This window comes from Podarcis gaigeae, assembly GCF_964106915.1.
Source record: "Podarcis gaigeae genome assembly, chromosome: 1".
Taxonomy (NCBI): domain Eukaryota; kingdom Metazoa; phylum Chordata; class Lepidosauria; order Squamata; family Lacertidae; genus Podarcis; species Podarcis gaigeae.
In genome coordinates this window covers 12268565-12289749 of record NC_139678.1, presented here as the reverse complement: position 1 = coordinate 12289749, position 21185 = coordinate 12268565, and the positions used below count along the sequence as shown (strand labels likewise).

At 45.0% G+C, this 21185-nt stretch overlaps 1 protein-coding gene across 1 annotated transcript in view; it reads right to left on the bottom strand.

Moving 5' to 3' along the window:
• The window catches only part of LOC310842933 (inverted formin-2-like), a 30219-nt gene extending 12015 nt beyond the window's left edge, over positions 1 to 18204 (bottom strand). Inside the window, exons 1-8 of the mRNA XM_083735263.1 lie at positions 18142 to 18204; positions 9881 to 10328; positions 9429 to 9571; positions 8732 to 8793; positions 7690 to 7792; positions 6062 to 6147; positions 3562 to 3662; positions 2022 to 2092 (exon numbers count right to left, since the gene is read on the bottom strand). Of these exons, the coding sequence (XP_083591389.1) occupies positions 2022 to 2092; positions 3562 to 3662; positions 6062 to 6147; positions 7690 to 7792; positions 8732 to 8793; positions 9429 to 9571; positions 9881 to 10316 (1002 nt within the window). The 5' untranslated portion in view covers positions 10317 to 10328; positions 18142 to 18204. The remainder of the gene's footprint in view (positions 1 to 2021; positions 2093 to 3561; positions 3663 to 6061; positions 6148 to 7689; positions 7793 to 8731; positions 8794 to 9428; positions 9572 to 9880; positions 10329 to 18141) is intronic.
• Positions 18205 to 21185: the final 2981 nt, after the last annotated feature.

Below are 21185 nucleotides of genomic sequence, written 5' to 3'. Positions count from 1 at the left end.
GAAAGGGCCCAATAATGAAATTATGGAATGGAGAACCAGACCACTCCAGTTCCCATCAGCCCTGGGCTGGCCTAACCAGGATTCAGGGATTACAGGATCCAAAAGCACCTGGAGGACCACAGGTTCCCCATCCCTAAAGGATCCATAAAATATAAGTGAGGAATCTCATTGTACTTGAGCAACAGCAAAAATGAAAACCTAGCCATGCACAAAGCTTACTGGGTGATCTTGGACCAATCTCCAAGGCTAATTAAACGGCTCAGGACTGCAATACAGTAGCACCTCGGGTTAAGAACTTAATTTGTTCCAGAGGTCCGTTCTTAACCTGAAACTGTACCTGAGGTACCACTTTACCTAATGGGGCCTCTTCTGTTCTCATCCTGAAGCAAAGTTCTTAATCCGATGTACTATTTCTGGGTTTGCAGAGTCTGTAACCTGAAGCGTCTGTAACCTGAAGCGTCTGTAACCTGCGATACCACTGTACCTCAAGGACCGCCTCTTACCTTATGAATCTACCTGGACCCTGAGATCACCTTCTGAGGCCCTTCTTCGTGTGCCTCCTCCTCGAGAGGTCCGGAGGGTGGCAACACGAAAACAGGCCCTTTCTGCATCACTCCCCATCTGTGGAATGCTCTCCCCAGGGAAGTTCGCCTGGCACCTTCATTATACACCTTTAAGGCGCCGGGCACAAAATGTTCCTCTTCAACCAGGCCTTTGGCTGATTGAATCCAATGCGCTTTTAAAATGTGTTGGGGAGAGGGGGTTACTGGGTTGTATTATGTACAGTGGACCCTCGGGTTGTGAATGTGATCCATGCAGGAGGCACGTTCGTAACTTGCAGTGCTGCTTTGGCGCATAGCGTGATTTAGTGGTTCTGCGCATGCGTGAGTGCCAAAACCCGGAAGTAACCCGTTCTGGTACTTCTGAGTTCGGTGTGGTGCACAACCTGAAGCATCTGTAACCCGAGGTATTTTGTGGTTTTTAATGGCCATTTTATGCCATGCACCGCCCTGAGACTTGCGGGTATAGGACGGTATACAAATAAATTATTAACAATAATTATAGTTGCTGAGGAGTCTAGTACATGAACAACAACAAAAGGTATGCCTGTTCAGCCATGAAACTTCCTGGGTGACCTTGGCACTATCAGACCTTTTACCCCAGGGATAGGGAACATCAGGCCTGAGGTGTGGTGGGTGTACAAAATGCAGTCCTCCAGGCCTCTCTATGTGGCCCACAGAACCCACTCCAGGCTACAAATTTCTCTCCCCCCCCCCATTGATTCCTCCTTTTCACTGACATTTATTTATTTATTATTGGTTTTCACATATTACATTACAATACAGATGTACCAAAGCCAACACCATTTCTTCCCCATCCCCCCATACATTTACATTTCCTCAATCCATCATATTATTCTTTTCTCCTTCTTCCTACTTCCCTCTGCCCCCACTTGATTTGTTTCACATTATACAATTTACAATAATCTTTGCATTCTACAATCTTCTCAAATCATCTATATATTCTTTCCTTACTAATTTTTCTTCCATCCGGTACTTCACATTTTAATCTAGACATATTAGCCTATCATTTTTTGAGCAATATTTTGCCAGGCTACAACTTTCAGTGGCCCAAGCATTTTTGCCTGGCCAGAATGCATCCTTGAATTCCCCTAATGCCTCTTTCTTCCCTGTCTGGATGGACAATAGAAAGGAGTTAAGCACCTGTGTGTATAAACTAGCCTACCGTACAAAGAAAAAGTTTACGTTGATTGCTCCACCCACTTTTGCCCCAGCACCCCCAAGGGTCGCCTAGAAGACAATGTGGCTCCTCAGGGTGAAGCAGGTTCCCCACCCCTGTCTCAGCCTAACCTACTTTGCAGAGTTGTTGCAAAGATAAACCAGGGGCAGAAGGGGACCAAATACACCAGTCTAAAGTTCCCTGGAGGAAAGGGTTAGGAAAGAAGAGATTAAAAAAAGGTGAGACAGGTAGGTATTGCCCCACTCTCCCCACCTTCTTACATAATTTAAGAAGTTTCCAACTTTCAGAATCAACTGGCAGAACAATGGCAGGCGCCGGTTTGTAAGAAGCGCTGAAAAAGAGAAGAATGCAAACGTCGTTTTTACTTGGAGTTTGCACAAAAAACCCACCCCTGCTGCTCCGTATCTTGCATTTAAATTCAGGAAGAAAATAATATTTAGCTTGCAATTGAAAACTGAACTCAGTGGGCAGTTCTTCTGAGTACTCTTGTATTGAATTGTTAAAGGTAAAGAGACCATTAAGTCCAGTCGCGGACGACTCTGGGGTTGTGGCGTTCATCTCGCTTTACTGGCCGAGGGAGCCGGCGTACAGCTTCCGGGTCATGCGGCCAGCATGACTAAGCCGCTTCTGGTGAACCAGAGCAGTGCAAGGAAATGCCGTTTACCTTCCTGCCACAGTGGTACCTATTTATCTACTTGAACTTTGACGTGCTTTTGAACTGCTAGGTTGGCAGGAGCAGGGACCGAGCACAAGGAGCTCACCCCGTCGCGGGGATTCAAACCACCGACCTTCTGATCGGCAAGCCCTAGGCTCAGTGGTTTAGAATTGAATTGTTACGTAGTTGTCTTTAAATGATGAGTAACTGAGGTATCCAATTAAGTCACTGATAAAATATAAAGCTACACAGAACTGTGTGAGTCCTATAAAAAATGCAAATAAAAATCAAAGTATCTCCAAAAAGACATTAGAGTTTTGGAGATTCGGCTAGCATTATTTTCACCTGTTTGGGTGAATTGAGCAAATTAATTTATTTAATCTGGATTGTCAATGGTTACTGGTCACAATGGCCAAGTTCTACCTCCATTGCTGAAGGCAGTATGCTGGGAATCTCAAGCAGGCTGAGGGTCCTGCTGTGCTCCTGTTTGTGGGCTTTTGAGAGCATCTGGTGGCCACTGTGAGAAGAAGATAGATGGGTCTTTGGTCTGATCCAGCACAGCTCTTCTTATATTCTCCTGCTGCCATTCCACCCTTAGTCTGGGCAAGAGCAGCATTTGGTACTAGATGCAAAACTCAAAATAAAATTGGAAGCTTGGGATTGCGGTTTTTCAAGGGAATTTGCAGATCATGCGGATGGGAGGTGTGTTGAATGGTCTCTTTAAATCTGATGGTTCATTATTGTTCCACAAGATGTGTATTTCTTTAAAGGCCAGAGCAAGTAACGTGACCTAGTTTTACAGCTGTGAAGCAGTATAGCAGATGCTGTTAAGTTGTGGTAATTAAGCTGTTGGGTATGGTATATAAAGAGCAGCATGTAGCTTTCTCAGTACCCTGGTGGATGGGACATGCTTATTGATATATTGTAATTTAGTGTAAAAGGAGTTTTTGTTTTTCTTATTAAAACCTAGCAAAAGTTGGTTTTGCGTTTCTTGAATGTGTGGTCTCCCCAGCACACCTTCTGCAGCGCAACTAGTCTGCAAAATAACCAACAAGGTGCTGCAAGTCAATGACAACAGTACTAAGTTAGACAGACCAATGGTGTGAATCTGTTTCATTTGTTCCTAAATTTTGCAGTCCACTTACTCTCAGCAGCTGCTCTGACCAATTTTGCTTTGGGCCAAAGCAGATCCAGCATAATGTTCGTCTCTGTACATATCAGCATGCCTTCAATCCTCAAGTGGTAACTACGAAGAGAAATCAGTATTTTTTATTTAAAAACATAATCATCATCAGACCTAGTAAATTGAGCCATGGACGAGGCAATTAAAAACCACACTAGGATCTCGTTAGAACATTCAGCTCAAAGTATGGAATACTTCACAAAAATATTAACATAATAGTGTGTCACTTTTCCATCCCAGCAATGCTCCCCAAATTGATTTCGTTCTCCACCTTCTCCAAAAGACCTTTCTGAAACTCTGCTTCTTCCACTGGCATTACTACCCCAACCTCCATTGTAAAAAGTAAAGGGACACCCTGACCATTAGGTCCAGTCGTGGCCAACTCTGGGGTTGCGGCGCTCATCTCGCTTTATTGGCCAAGGGAGCCAGCGTACAGCTTCCGGGTCATGTGGCCAGCATGATTAAGCTGCTTCTGGCAAACCAGAGCAGCGCACGGAAACGCTGTTTACCTTCCCACCGGAGCGGTACCTATTTATCTACTTGCACTGGTGTACTTTCGAACTGCTAGGTGGGCAGGAGCAGGGACCGAGCAATGAGAGCTCACCCCGTCGCAGGGATTCGAACCGCCAACCTTCTGATCGTCAAGTCCTAGGCTCTGTGGTTTAACCCACAGCACCACCCGCATCCACCTCCATTGTAGCTTCTCCCAATCTCTGAAGACTAGCGCATTTCAGAACTTTCTTATCCTTAGCAGCTGAAAATGTAATTTCTAACCTATGTGTGCTTTCTCTAAAAGCCAGAGCATTCCTTATTTAGCATGAACCATACATGCCTTTGTTCTAGCTGTATTTCCAGGAGACAATAGACTTTGCCCCTGTCTAGCATCCACGGATAAGCTGGTGAAAAGGAGTAAGTAAGATTTGTCTGGAGCTGTGATTCAAGCATCTTCCTGACAGCGATGGACTCTCAAGTTCTCAACTGGTCCTGCTTATACCCAAGCCAGCCATTGGACCCTCCTGGACAAGAAGGTCTATGGAAGACTTCATGTTTCAACTGGGATGTTGCCTGAGTAACAAGGCCTTATTGGTGCTAGTATAGCTCCGCATTCCCTTTCCAATCCAGCTCCTGTTTGTCCCTCATTTCCAAGGTCCTCCTTCCTGGTTCTCTCTAACCCTAGTGTGCTTCTCAGTTCCAATTCCTCCTTGCTTCTTGGCTCTGATTCAATTCCTGGCTCACCTTGGAGAGCTGCCTACAGCTCTGCCCTGGCAAACACCCAGGGCTAGGGCAAGAGACCCTCTGCTGAAAGATGGTGGCCAGGCGCAAAAAAAAAACCAACAACCCCAAAACAAAATCCACTTCTAGAAGCTGACTTGATTGGCAGTTACAGATAGGTAGCCGTGTTGGTCTGCCATATTCAAAACAAAAAATTCCTTCCAGTAGCACCTTAAAGACCAACTAAGTTAGTTCTAGGTATGAGCTTTCGTGTGCATGCACACTTCTTCAGATACCAGGAGAGACCTGGTCTGAACAAAGACATTGGATTCTTATCTCATTATACATGACAAAGCCATTTTTCACCTTCTCACCCCTTGCTTTTTCCAGTAAGACCTATTGCAGTCGTTAAGAGTCGTCAACAGGCTCATCACAGCTATCTGCCAATCACCCATTCCCACCACCCTTCTGAATAATACCCCTCCCCACCTTCTCACTATATAGAAAGGTCTGGTGACTTCTGCTTCAGTGTATCTGAAGAAGTGTGCATGCACACGAAAGCTCATACCTAGAACTAACTTAGTTGGTCTTTAAGGTGCTACTGGAAGGAATTTTTTGTTTTGATTGGCAGTTGTCACACTGGTGACAGGACAATGGTCTCTAGCACAGCAGTTGGGGGTAGCAAACTTACTTATTTTTATTTTCTGAAATGTTTTTTTAAAAAATTTAGATTTCTTCCCTCCCCTTTATAGCAAGGCCAGGATACAGCAATGAAACTGGGCCCTCAAAAGGCAAGTCACTGCAAAATCAAGGCAAAGAAAAAGACAATAATATATTGTATGATCTCTTAATTGTTCACAGGATATGGTTCAGAATGAAAAACAGGGGAAAGAAATACTGGACAAATCCTTTCTCAGCATTCTGTTGGTGCAGGAAAGGCTTACAAATGTAAAAACAAGAAAAGGGTAAAAACAGTTCCGTACGTAAAAACAATACAAACATTTTAAAAACAATTGCACGTAGCCAAACTGTTAAAAGTATAGTAATTCCAATAGAGATGCAGACTTAGGTGACACAAACGTTTCACTCACAATCCCCTGCTGTCAGTCCTCTGCCACCGGCGCCACCCCACAAGAAACTGCTGCCTGAGGCAGCCATATCACTCTACCTAATGGTAGAACCAGCCCTGCAAACGCCTATGCTAGTCATGCAGAACTTGTAGGCAAGGGGAAGTAAAAGACGGCTCTTACCTGGGAACTTCAAGGAGACACAGATAAAACTGATCTGCATTTCCTAGCTTGGCTTTTTCGCCCTTGAATGCTTTCATTCTCTCAATCTGACAAAAGAGAGGAAGACTCGTCGCTACCAGCTCTGAACTGCAAGCAGCGATACCCAGACATAGTACATTGCTTTTTTTTTTTTTTGTAAACCACTTAAAGTGTGTGTTCTCCTCCCTTTAACTGTATGAAGCAACAAGCATTTTATAAATTAAGAAATAAATATTAAGAAGAGGACTACAGTTCCCAGAGCCCTTTGGGGGATGCATGCTCTAGCTATCTCCCGCTTGGACTACTGCAATGTGCTCTATGTGGGGCTACCTTTGAAGGTGACCCGGAAACTACAACTAATCCAGAATGCGGCAGCTAGACTGGTGACTGGAAGCAGCCACCGAGACCACATAACACCAATCCTGAAAGATCTTCATTGGCTCCCAGTACGTTTCCAAGCACAATTCAAAGTGTTGGTGCTGACCTTTAAAGCCCTAAACAGCCTCAGTCCTGTATACCTGAAGGAGCGTCTCCACCCCCATCGTTCAGCCCGGACACTGAGGTCCAGCTCCGAGGGCCTTCTGGCGGTTCCCTCGCTGTGACAAGTGAGGTTACAGGGAACCAGGCAGAGGGCCTTTTTGGTAGTGGCACCTGCCCCGTGGAACACCTTCCCAGCAGATGTCAAGGCAATAAACAACTATTTTACTTTTAAGACACCTGAAGGCAGCCCTGTTTAGGGAAGTTTTTAATGTCTGATGCTGTATTGTTTTTGATATTTGGTTGGAAGCCACCCAAAGTGGCTGGGAGACCCAGTCAGGTGGGCGGGGTATAAATAATAAATAATAAATTTTATTATTATTATTTATTATTATTATTATTATTTATTATTATTATTATTTATTATTATTATTATTATTATTATTATTATTATTATTATTATTATTAAAATGTCAGAGGCAGCATGCCGCCGAATACAACTTGCTGGGATTCACAGGTGGGCAGAGTGCTGTGGAGCTTATGCCCAGCTTTGCAGACTGGGTGGCCACTCTGAGAACAGAACTGGATGAGCCATTGGCCTGACCAAAGCAGGCTCGTCTTATGGTATGCATGCACTCACGTGCCTTGCCAGCTCCAGGGAGGTCAGGAGCACCACTTGTGATTGCCTAGCAACTTCCAAATATGCTCTCTTAATAGTTGCAGAGCATGACTAATGGCTTTGAGACAACTCTCAAGTTATTTCTTAACTTAACCTTCAGAAACAGCAAGACACCTGGCACAGGTTCCGGTTCCATGAATGAAAGAAAGCTAGTCTGGTGCAGTGATGACAGTGGGGAGTGGAGAACCTTCACTCCCAATTTGGGGGTTGCATTCTCCTGGGGGTTCTTCTGTGTGCCAGTGGTAGGTGGGGCCACAGGCAAAAGTAGGCGGGACAGGGCCACTCCCTGCCCCCCCCCCCTTTCTCTCTCCCTCCTCCAACCTTCCCATCTGCATGTAATTAAGCCACACATAACACCCTCAGCTGTTACAGGCTCAAGGAAATTGCGACAACTTTCTTGGTGCACTAATAAGCACATCTAAAATTAATATGGGGAGGAAGCCCGTATTCATACCTCATGGTTTTTGGGCAGAAGCTTCATTAGGTTTTTCAGGGCCTCTTCGTCAAACATGCTCCTGTCTCCTTTCCAAATCATGTTGGCTATTTGCTGATTCGAGCTACAGGAAAGAAGTGGAATGATTAAGATGCACAAACATAAAAGCTAGGAAGAAATCTCAGCACAGGTGCCCCGTCCCCCCAACTTACGTGGGAGTTATGTTTCGGGCCCCCACGTGCATAAGTGAAATCACATCAAGTGGGGAGAACCCTCTAAACACCCTCTTCAATCAAAAGTACTGGATCCAAAAATATCTACAGCTAGAATTGAAAATCTGGTGGAGGCGAGAGGACATGTGGGGAGGCTGAGCAGTGTAAACAAAGCCCCACTGCACCTCATGTCTCTTTGGGGCTTCCTCCACCCTCACTGACCTCCTCTTTAGGCTACAGGGAGGGTCTGCTTGCAAGCCACGAGGACTCATCAGCTCTCTCCCATAATTTCCAGGTTTTAATTGAATTATTTACTTATTTCCTGGCAACACACCTATACGCAATTGCATGACAAACGCTCCCCACACTCCTCCCCTGGGAGCTGGAAAGGGGATAGTTTAACCTCTGGTTTGCTAGTAAAACTGAATTACCGTGTCGCGAAAAGACGCAAGTCTAAAAAGTGTGTCACCAACATGAAAAGTGTGGAAAGCTCTGGGCTTATGTAGTCATCTCCTTTGGTTTCCCATGCTGTGTTCAGCCAGCTTGGTCCCTCTTAAAAACTTTTGTCATACTTATATGCTCTTACTGGTGGTAGAGAGGAAACAAACTGGAAGTAGAGAGATCATCTCAGTGGCATCTTCTGCTAAAATGGATCTCGGAAAGATCTCTGCCTTGAGACCTTGGAGAGCCAGTGCCAGTCAGACTAGACAATAGATGCCCCAACGATCTGATGCCCTACCAGGCTTCATATTTGCTCATGCTGAAATTCTGCCTATGCTGCTGGGGGCCAGGTTTAGTCATCGCTTCCCCTCACCCCACCCAACACATTTCATTGACCAAGTAACTCTCACCATTTAAATTGCTTTAGCACTATGTTCAGATGGAGACTTTTCTTTCGATCTACGAAGGAAATCTGTTTAAGAGGGGGGGTGGTTAAAAAAAATTAGTAGCAGGAACAAGTTAATACTGCTCGCCTACTTTCTTTGAACAAAGCTCTGAGACACAGAGAATGTGGTGGTTTTCAGATTCCTCACCATCTCCCACTTCCTAGCATTTTTATAGTGCTTTATGTTGTGTTATATTTTATGTTATGCTGTTATGTTGTTGTTATGTTATGTTATGTTATGTTATGTTGTTATGTTATGTTTTATGTTCTTATGTTAGCTTATGTTATCTTATGTTTTATGTTATGTTATAATCTGCTTTCCTCACAAAATTGACCCAAAGCAACTTACTAACACAGTATAAACACAAAAAACCTATCAGAAAAGGCACATCCTAAAAACACATTTGTACAAATAAAAGACAGGTCTTAAGAGATGCCAAGGGGCTGACTTTGGTAATCTTTCGTAACATGGTAAGCCCAAAATTTGGTGCCCTCAAATGGATCTTCTCAATTTTTGCTCCCCCTTGGCTTTCCATCCTGTGCGAGGGAACCACCCCCCTCTCCCGGCCCCAAATACAGCACTGGAGATCCTGCCCTGCTAAAAGAGACCACAAGTGCTTAAAACCCATCAAATTATGGGGAATGACACTCAGCTATTGTACCTCCTTTGGCTTCTTCAGTCTGAGTTCTCTTTTCTCCTGATGGCTTGCCTGAGGTACACAGAAAAGTCGCTCTATGCTAATATAATCAGGCTCTATATCTTCATCACCATTGGTCACCGCTGAAGTCCAGAGAGAACGGCCACCTGGAAAAGACGCACAATGATGGAGCGTTTCCAGCTCTACAATGCTATGATTCTATGGACATCTGCAGTGCCACAGGTTAGTCACCCCTGGTTTATTACAGAACACACTTGAAAACAGCCCTGCTGGAGCCAGACCAAAGACCAATCCAGCCCAGCATCTTAATAATGATAATTTTATTATTTAAGCCCCATCAGGCTGGGTTGGCTTGTTCTCAGATGCCCATGGGAAGCCCACAACCAGAACCTGAATGCAATGGCACTCTCCCTACACAGTGGGCAGCAGAGGTAGAACACAGCCAGCGTACTCACTTTTCGTGGCGTCCAAGGGAAGTGTTTGCCAGTTGAACGGCTTCATTTTCAGCATTGGCCTCTGAGCCTTTGTGGAGCCTTCAACACTGCAGGACGGCAGGGCCTTGTTGCACAGAGATGTGGCCTTCATCAAAGGAGGGGAAGGAGGGGGTGGCAGAGGTGAAAGCGGAAGTCGCAGCATAGGCAGAGACGGGAACTCTCTGGGCGTGGCATGTGCAGTTGGAATCTGGCAAGCCTGCAAGTTCTCAGAGGATGGAGATGTTGTCGTGGCTTCCATTGAGTCAAGTATATCTTGAGAGCTTCTCTTTCCGCTTGAGGGTTCTTCTTCCAAGTCCATGTCCACCTGAATGCACTTACTTGTTTTCTTGGTAAGGTGTTTTGCACCCATGTGGCTTTTCGCAAAACATTCTTTGCAGCTCAGAGGTTGCTCCATCATGGCTTTTTCTTCCTTTCATTCCAAACCCCCCCCCCCCCAAAAGAGAATGGAGACATTTATTTTCAAAACTGGGATCAAGCAAGAGCATTTCCATCCACGGTGTATCTAAGAGTGATTCTGAAAACATCGGTGATGATTGTGTTGAATATGCCATATTTGAAATCATAAGCAAGGACACTGAAACCAGTACCAAAAATGGGTTTGATTATGGGTTTGATTTCCGTATGGGACAGCTGCACATTCCTGGACTAGGTGATCCTCAGAGCCCATTTATTTTAACTCTACAACTCTATGATTTGCACTGAGTAATGGAATCACAACATTTTGGGCATGTGTCTGTTGTATCTCGAATTACAGATAGAGCTGTATATGGAACCCTGTACGGCACAGTATTTTTCGCTCCATAAGACACACTTTTTCCCTCCTAAAAAGTAAGGGGAAATGTGTGTGCATCTTATGGAGCGAATGCAGGTGGGAGGCAGGCGGGAAAAGCCCCCAAGAGCCACACACGCGCTCCGCTGTCACTGACAGGCTGTCCTTCTCCCACCTCGTAGAAATGCCCACAAGAGCCGCGCTCCCTTTAAAGAGCATGATGCAGCTCTTGCTGGCTTTTGTGGGAGGTGGGGAAAGGGGCAGAGGGCAGCCCCTCAGTCCCTTTCCCCACCTTCTGGAAAAGCCCTCAAGAGTCGTGCTCCCTTTCACGAGCCGTGTGGAGCTCCACACAGCTCGTGAAAGGGAGCGCTGAGCAGAGCCTGGGATGCATACAGGCTCTGCTCAGTGCTCCCTTTAGAAATATTTTTTCCTTGCATTCCCCCTCTAAAAACTAGGTGCGTCTTATTGTCAGGTGCGTCTTATGGAGCGAAAAATACGGTAGTTTACAAAACCGGTGCTTCTGGCACAGACACTTGTGCCCCAAATACATTTTTTCTTCTCAAAAGAAAAACTCAAGTTGAGTTCTAGCCCTCGTGTTCTGGGGAAGGACCATAGTTTCGTGGTAGTCCACCTGCCTTGCATGCAGAAGGCACCAGGTTCATTCCTTGGTGTCTCCAGGTGAGGCGGAGAATGGCTGCAATCTTGAGAGAGCCATTTCCAGTTTAAGATAATATTGAGCTGAGGGACCCATACTCTGACACAACATAACATATATGCAACTGCTTTCAAGCTATCATTGCCCTTTAAAAAAATGAAAGCTGAGGTCCAGCGCCGAGGGCCTTCTGGCGGTTCCCTCACTGCAAGAAGCAAAGCTGCAGGGAACCAGGCAGAGGGCCTTCTCGGTAGTGGCGCCCACCCTGTGGAACGCCCTCCGATCAGATGTCAAAGCGATAAACAACTACCTGACATTCAGAAGACATCTTAAGGCAGCCCTGTTCAGGGAAGTTTTTAATGTGTGACATTTTTGTGTATTTTTTGTCTCTGCAGAAGCCGCCCAGAGTGGCTGGGGAAACCCAGCCAGATGGGCGGGGTACAAATAAATTATTATTATTATTATTATTAATCTGATAGCCAACTCAGTTCTCCAAGTACACTTAGTTCCTTATGTAGCCAAAACAGCACCAACCGCAAACAAGAGGGATGTATCAGAGGAAGCTGCTCTATGCTGAATCAGACCCTTGGGCCCATCTAGTTCAGTAGTATCTACTCTGACTGGCAGCAGCTCTCTGGTATTTCAAGAAAGGGGACACTCACAGCCCCTACCTGGTGATACCAGAGGCTGAATCTGGGACTTTATGTATTATTATTTTTATTATTATAAAATGCAGGATAAATACACAAAGAAATACAAGGTCTGAGGGACAGTGGATCGGCCCCCTGCTGAAAAAGTTGGCTGACCCCTGGGTTAGATTAATCAGTTTTGCCAACAGATGGCTCTGCCCAACTCCTTTTACATTTTAGAAGAGAAACTAAAGAAGGGGACTGGGCAGTCCTTTGCCCCTTTAGCATCTCCGCCAAGTGACATTTCAGCAGCAGAAAGATCTTAAAGAAATATTCGGTTTGCACCAGAATAAATTCTGCTTCCATTCTTGGATTCTGATACCAAAACCTAATTGCCCCATGAAGTAATTGGTGTTTGCCTTGATCCCACTTTGAAGCCTGCCTCTGGATCTTGACACACAAATCCTGCTAAGAAGTCCTGCATGGGCAAAGCAGCTGCTCTGTTGCCGAGTTACAGCCCTGCCCCAGGTTCAGGGGGTCCCAAAGATTTGGAACTGAAACTCCCTACCTGCCCAAACCAGCCCAGTCAAAAGGTCAACCAGCCCAGTGGGGACTGAGCATGCTCAGTGAACAGTGACTGGCTTTTAGGGGTAGGATAGACAGAAAACAAGGTGGGGTAGGGAATGGAATGGAATGGAGAGTCATGGGAGAGAAAGCATAGCTAGAGGGCTTCACGCTGCAACATTTCGTTGCAGATCCCACTTACATTATCCAGACATTATTAAACTCTCAGGATGCATATATACCTAATGCAGGTATTTGACTTGAGTTTCTGATAAAAGTCTTTATGCTGATACTTGCACTCTTTCAAAGCTGAAAGACATTGCACCGCATATTACCCAAATAATTAAGGTGATCCAAGTAACATATGGGGTAACAACTGTGGAGTTTAAAAGGTACCTGTTAGTAGTTTTACCCACCATATATGTTTAAACAATAGACTTATGTTGCAGGAGAAAAATAACAACCCACCTCGTAATGAAAACATTTAGACTAAAATTAAATTGCAAAAAATAAATATTTCCAAACTTAGAAATAACAATATGAAACTCCTACAGATGCTCACTGTGTTTTTAATGTAATCCAGTTAAGATGTAAAATAACCTTTCTTCAGTAGATTACTCTAGGTGATAAAGGAATTTACAGAGAAGTACACCACAGATTACTTTTTGAAACATACTATAAAACTACTGCCTGTAAAAAATGAGTTGTGTTATCCCTGTATAGAAAGAGAACTTTACCTTACTTTGTTGGTTAAATATTCAAGACAACTGACTCAGTTGACTTTAAAGCAAAAACCCCAAGTGTATGACTTGCAGCTAACAAACAGCAGTAAATTTGTCAACTCATCCTAATTAACCAATCCTACCTCAAACACTTACACCTGAGACACAGGTGGGTCACATTCACACTGTATGCTTAAAGCACTGTGATACCACTTTAAGCAGTCATGGCTTCCCCCAAAAGAATTCTGGGAGCTGTACTTTGTTCAGGGTTTTGAGCATTAAAGGTAAAGGTAAAGGGACCCCTGACCATTAGGTCCAGTCGTGACCGACTCTGGGGAACCAGAGCAGCACACGGAAACGCCGTTTACCTTCCTGCTGGAGTGGTACCTATTTATCTACTTGCACTATGACGTGCTTTCGAACTGCTAGGTTGGCAGGAGCAGGGACCAAGCAACGGGAGCTCACCCCATCGCGGGGATTCGAACCGCCGACCTTCTGATCGGCAAGTCCTAGGCTCTGTGGTTTAACCCACAGCACCACCTGCTACGGTTCCCAGGGAAGAGGGGGTTGCCTGTTAAAGCACAGGGAAAAGAGGCCCTGGAGGTAGGAAGCTTGAGAACCGTTGTGCTAATAACTCATGCAAAGCAGCACATTGTGGAGACCAGCCTAGAGAAAGATGGAAAGAGCATCTTTCCCCCACTAGATGGTGCACGCTCATTAGGCAGTCCTTCCTTCAGAAGCTGGGCTGCCCTATGTCCTTTCCCATTGGGTGACAATTCTTGGTCTCCTGGGAAACCCAGGGACCAGTGAGGGCGCCGCTCTGCTTCGCAAGGGTTACCCATTCCACCAGACACACACAATGCAGCAGCTGTACATAAATGGCTTTGTTATGCAACTGGTCTGAATCAGAAATGTGTGAGCCTTTCCGGAAAGATATTTGCTTGGCTGCTTTTCCTGAGCCAGGAGAAGGGGGGCGAAGGGAGAAGAGTTTTTTTTTTGGGGGGGGGAACAAAGCACCACAAAGAAATCAGGTCCATGCTAATTTTGTTGCACCTGACTGTGTTGGACACAGCAAGGAATAATTACTTAATTACTTTCAGGAGTAAATAGGGGTGCCGCCTTCCAAGTCCTGTGCCCTTATCTCAACAAGGACAGACTATTGTTGGAAGACACAAGATTTGCCCACCTTGGAAGAATGGCAGATGAAAGTAATAGACTACATGGAGATGGCAGAAATGACTGGCAGAATCCGAGACCTGGGAGGAGTCGGTGGAAGAGGACTGGAAGAAGTTCAAAGATTACCTGCAGAAACACTGCAAAGTTTATGAATGTTAAAATGATGTTGGATATGACAATATTATGGCATTAGTGATATAGTTTGAAAAAGTATGTAAAAATGTAATAGAAAAGGGTAAAAGACTAAAGTTATATTATGTCAAAAGTAAAATAATATGTTAAAGGTGTTTAAAGTACAAGCAGGAAGATTGGAGACATAATAGAATGATTCTAATAATTAGAAATGAGTTTTAAAAGAAGGTAAGGATTTGCTGTTCTGATTGGGTAAAGAGGAACACAAAAAAGGGAGGCGTGAGGAAGTCAAGAAAGAAGGATAACTAAGTACCGTATGAAGTTAAAAATCGGAGTTTTTCTTTTTCTTTTTAGATTGGTGTAATTTTATTTTTCTGTATTTTTTTATTTTTCTGTATTTTTGACTATGTTTGTTTTTCTTCATTTGTGTTGTAGCTATTTTTTTTTCTTCTGTAAAGGCTTAATAAATATTTTTTTTAAAAAAAGAAGACTATTATTGTCTATGCTCTGGTAACCTCTAGGTTAAATTACCACAACACATTATATGTAGGCCTGCCTACATGTGTGTCCATGGGCTTTAAATGACCAGTATGACTCTATATCTGAAATTCTTCTTTGGCGATCACTCAGACCCATACGATCTTCCACAGTGGGTATATAGGCTTCTGGGCAGGAGTTGATCACGGTGAGGGTTGGCCAAATGTGTCTTCCTCCTAACACGTGTGTCACTTTCGTCCTGAGGTCGATTATCTTCAAAGTCCATGACACCTTTGGTAAAGGTTGTTCTCCAGTTGGAGCACTCGCAGGCCAGTATTTCCCAATTGTCGTGTTTATACTACATTTTTTTAGATTTACCTTGAGAGAGTCTTTAAACCTTTTTTAATACAAATAGGAAGATAAGTGTGGTTCTTCCACAACAATATTTGGAAATAGCAAAAATAAGAAAGGTGGGGGGGGATGCAGGTGGTGCTACGGTCTAAACCACTGAGCCTCTTGGGCTTGCCAATCGGAAGGTCAGTGGTTCAAATCCCCGCGATGGGGTGAGCTCCTGTTTCTTGGTCCCAGCTCCTGCCAACCTAGCAGTTCGAAAGCACATCAAAGTGCAAGTAAAGGGCATTTCCGTGCGCTGCTCTAGTTTTGCCAGAAGCGGCTTAGTCATGCTGGCCACATGACCTGGAAAAACTGACTGCGGACAAATGCCGGCTCCCTCAGCCAGTAAAGCGAGATGAGCGCCGCAACCCCAGAGTCATTCGCGACTGGACTTAACTGTCAGGCTCCTTTACCTTTACCTTTTTAGGAGAGGTGTGGAATCATGGAGTGCTTCAGCAGACAAAGCAGATTTGGAAAATGTGTATTTTCAGCTGTGGTGCAGATGTGCGCCATAGCATAACAAAGGCAGAACAAAATGGGAAATACTGGGCATTTGTGCTAAGAAATGTTACAGGATATCAGAAGGAAGCTGCAGAATGTTGACTGGTTGTAGTATGTCCACCCTGGAACTTTTTCATGTGCAAGCAGCATTGAAAATGGCATTGAGTATAACCATCCTGATAATGTCATGAGCACAAATAATCATGAATGCACAATTAAAAAGGTTGTTTGGAGTGGCCCTTATGCAGTGCTTTTTTTCTTTAAAAAATTTATATTTAGTGGTACTCTCATTTTCCTACTCATATTGAAATACTGATCCTCAATGGGGCCAAACTGAGATTCACAAAATGTGTCCCCCCAGAAAAAAAGCACTGTCCTTATGCATGTACTCCTTTACGTTCCATGATGGCTAGGATGTAAGTGTCCTAAATAATAATAAAGGTCTCCTTTGTGTTCAAAAGTTGCTCATCAGTTGCTCATAAAATATAATCAATCCAGGGAACAGTTCTGCGGAACTTGAAACTTCGCATATACTGCTCTGTGAACTTTGGTTGATCCTAATACAGTGGTACCTCAGGTTACATACGCTTTAGGTTACATACGCTTCAGGTTACAGACTCCGCTAACCCAGAAATATTGCCTCGGGTTAAGAACTTTGCTTCAGGATGAGAACAGAAATCGTACTCTGGCGGCGCAGCAGCAGCAGGAGGCTCCATTAGCTAAAGTGGTGCTTCAGGTTAAGAACAGTTTCAGGTTAAGAACGGACCTCCGGAACGAATTAAGTACTTAACCCGAGGTGCCACTGTAGAGGAATTGTTTTACTGTCCAGTTTTGTTCAGCCGGATCTGCTTTAGATAAACTTAAGAGACAAAGTTTCCTGTAGCTTCTTCTGGTGCACAAATCTGCCCTTTTCATATTTTTCTAGGTCCACCCCACAAAATTATAAGCACACAGACTGATGAATGGCAGTTTGTGTGTTTTTGTGTTTATATCCTTCCTCTGTTTCCCTAGTTTGGCTTTGCTTTGTTTGTACTGTGGCTGCAGCAGAGGCAGTCTCCCTCTCCCGGACTGACCCTGGGCAGAGAGCTATTGTTTCTGCTTCTGTGCATACTGCCACAGTAGGTTGGCAAGTTGCCTGGAGCTGTGAGCCTCCCCTCCTCCACCTTAGTCTCACAGGAACATGAAGCAGCTGAAGCCTCTTTTTCTAAGCCTGTGGCCAGAGCGTAGATTTTTGAAAAGCACAATGACAAACTCTTACATGCTTCCTTGGGTGTCAGCCCACTGCATCTAATAGGATGTAAAGGTAAAGGGACCCCTGACGGTTAGCTCCAGTCAAGGACGACTTTGGGGTTGCGGCTCTCATCTCACTTTACTGGCCGAGGGAGCCGGTGTACAGCTTCCTGGTCATGTGGCCAGCATGACTAAGCTGCTTCTGGCGAACCTGAGCAGCGCATGGAAACGCCGGTTACCTTCCCGCCAGAGTGGTACCTATTTATCTACTTGCACTTTGACGTGCTTTCGATTCTCTAGGTTGGCAGGAGCAGGGACCAAGCAATGGAAGCTCATTCTATTGCAGGGATTCGAAACTCTGACCTTCTGATTGGCAAGCCCTAGGCTCTGTGGTTTAGACCATAGCGCCATCCGTGCTGTGTACAGTGGTACTTCGGGTTACAGACGCTTCAGGTCTCCACTAACCCAGAAAAAGTACCTCGGGTTAAGAACTTTGCTTCAGGATGAGAACAGAAATCATGCTCCGGCAGCTGAGCGAGGCCCCATTTGCTAAAGTGATACCTCAGGTTAAGAACAGTTTCAGGTTAAAAACAGACTTCCAGAACAAATTAAGTTCTTAACCCAAGGTACAGTGGTACCTCAGGTTACATATGCTTCAGGTTACAGACTCCGCTAACCCAGAAATAGTGCTTCAGATTAAGAACTTTGCTTCAGGATGAGAACAGAAATCGGGCTCTGGCGGCGCGGCAGCAGCAGGAGGCCCCATTAGCTAAAGTGGTGCTTCAGGTTAAGTACTGACCTCTGGAACGAATTAAGTACTTAACCTGAGGTACCACTGTACCACTGTACTAGGTAGTAGTAGTGTGTACTAAGATGTACTCCCTAGCAACATGTAAACTTCAGCATTGCTCCCTATTAGTAAGCATGTTAGCATTGCAGCTTTAAAAAATCTGCTTTCTCTCTGGGAAAAGGCTTACCGCATCATTCTGTCCTGAAGACCAAGGTTCAAAACGACTGTTTCTTTTAGGAGAGGAAACCTCCAGGTGTTGTGGCAGGGGCCATAGGTTCCCTGACCCTGTTTCAGGACAATTTCCCATGGCAGCTGGTCATAGGTAGCGTACCATACCCTCCAACATTTCTCCGATGGAAATAGGGACATCCTATTCCATAATAATTTTATTATTTATACCCTGCCCATCTGAACGGGTTGTCCCAGCCACTCTGGGTGGCTTCCAACATATATAAATGTAGCCTTTTTAATCCATGGGTAGGAATAATTGTTGTACCCGAGCAGAGACAAAAGGAGCCAAACAACACCAAGGGGTTAATCCAGAGAAAGAGCGTTTTATTCTGCCATCCGGGGGGGGGGGGGGCAGAAGGCACCTGTGTGATTCAGCTCACAAAAGACAGGCCGCACCGAAAAGCTTTCCTATACAGGGCTGGCTCCGGGGTCACATAACTCCACCTGCAAACTAGTGACAGTCTGGATATGGTCCTGATGGTGAATGATCTAGAATTAGCATGAGCACAGGAACTGGTCTGGCAAGATCTTTGCCCAGGCATGCCTATCAACGACTCTGCCTTCTCTGATGGTTATAAGTTCAGTTGCTGTCCTGTGAATAGGAGAGCAAGGCAGGAGGACAAGGCAGAGGCATAAGACGTGCAGTGGCTACTAGCAACAACGGTTATGCTCAGACTTCAGAGTTGGAGGCAGCGATGCTTTTGAGCACAAGTTGCTGGAAACCACAGTGCTTGTGCTCAGGTCCTGCTTTCGGGTTTCCTGCAGGCATCTGGTTGGCCCCCGTAAGAACAAGGAGTAGAAGGCTCCTCTTATGCTTCCTGGAGATAAACTTCTGCTGTTTATCCCTCTCCTAGGCCACACTGAGTGAATAGGATCCAAAATGCAGCAGCTTGATTGGTGCTAGAATAATAGGATTCAGAATGCAACAGTCTAATTGGTCTGAGAACAATAGGATCCAGAATGCAGCAGACTGATTGGTCTATAGGAGCCACCCAATCCAGCTCTAGGTGGGAGTGAATCCGCAACCTGATTGGCCTACAGGAGAATCCCGAAATTAGCTAATCACATGGGGCCCATTGTGTAAATAATGTATATAAAGCAGACACACTGCAGGAACTTCCATTCCTCCTCACCACTATGAGCCGAATAAAGAGCATGAAATCCACTCTTGACTCCAAGTATATTTCAGAAGTGAAGCTGGTCATCCAAACTTGGGCTCATGATGGTACAGCTCTATCCTCTCTGACTACAAGCTGAGGTCAAGGCCTTCAGAGTGGGACGTTCTTGAGACAGAAAGGGATCGATCAAAATCTGCATCCCTCTTCATCAGGCGAAACTGTTGCACAAAGCAAGGGGTTTGAGGAGGATGAGTCATAGAATCTGTGGTCTGAAGGTGGAATTTCCTGGTTTCTTCTTTTTTCCGGCTCCTCTGAAGCAGAAGTAACAGCTGCTCACAGAAGACAACGGGGAAATCTAGAATTTCAGCATAGCTGTGATTGGGCAGGGGCAGTGTGTCCAACCAGAAACAAAAGGCGGTAGGCAAATAGGATATGGTGTTCTCAGAACTTATTTCGAGTAAAAGGAAATGCGCTGGTTTTGATGCACACACACATATATGCTGTGGTCGTTTACACACACTTCTGAGTAGCCAGGCCTAGAATTGCAGAATTGAAGGTGTGATGTGTCTGTCTGCATGCTAGTTGACTGGACACAGGTTTCTGCATGCGGACAAACACTGTATTTGGGCTTGGACAGGGCAGGGGAAACTTTGAATAGACTGACTTTTGTTTCAGTCCAAGGGGCCTACTGCATGGTTGTTGTTGTTTCACTGTACATCCGAGCCAACCTCTCCTTTAACCTGAAATACGAACCGGGGACTACACTGTATGACTGTTGCAAGCCACTGCTTCCCCCTCCCTCCGTACGATATAGACATGTTATTTATTTATTATTAATTCTGTTCCACAAAATTTAAATGCTGCTTGATTGTAGAAGAAACTTCAAAGCCGTTCACAAAAAAAGATAAGACAATAAAATCATCACTTAAAAGAAAATAATTGCAACCATAATTTTTAAAAAATATACAGGAAGTTAAAACTGCAACCGAACAGACTAAAACAAATTAAAACTCAGACAAACTCTCTAAACATCAGGGTGGGCTTGTCGAAATAGGCATGTGTCCAGCAGGCACAAAAAAGAATACAGGGAAGGTGCCTGCCTGATATCAAGAGGCTTGTTGTTGTTCAGTCATTTAGTCGTGTCCAACTCTTCGTGACCCCATGGACCAGAGCACGCCAGGCACTCCTGTCTTCCACTGCCTCCCGCAGTTTGGTCAAATTCATGCTGGTAGCTTCGAGAACACTGTCCAACCATCTCGTCCTCTGTCGTCCCTTCTCCTTGTGCCCTCCATCTTTCCCAGCATCAGGGTCTTTTCCAGGGAGTCTTCTCTTCTCATGAGGTGGCCAAAGTATTGGAGCCTCAGCTTCAGGATCTGTCCTTCCAGTGAGCACTCAGGGCTGGTTTCCTTCAGAATGGAGAGGTTTGATCTTCTTGCAGTCCATGGGACTCTCAAGAGTCTCCCCCAGCACCAGAATTCAAAAGCATCCATTCTTCGGTGACCAGCCTTCTTTATGGTCCAGATCTCACTTCCATTCATCACTACTGGGAAAACCATAGCTTTAACTAATCGAACCTTTGTTGGCAAGGTGATGTCTCTACTTTTTATCAAGAGGCAGGGAGTTCCAAAGTGACCGTCTTCATTTTTAGAAATACCTTTTGAGATAGCGCCTTATGCTCCGGCCGTTATACGCCTTTCGAAGGCTGAGGAAACCCTGCCTCATTAAGGAAGGCACAGGGGGAAATCTGGCCCAATGGCCACTGCTGCTTTCTCCCACTTATTACTGTATATCTTATTCTGCAGAAATAGAAGTTTTAGGCAGCGTGCAACTCTACCGTTTTTCCCCGCTTCCTATCTCTATGGTAAAATGCCAGCCACCTCAG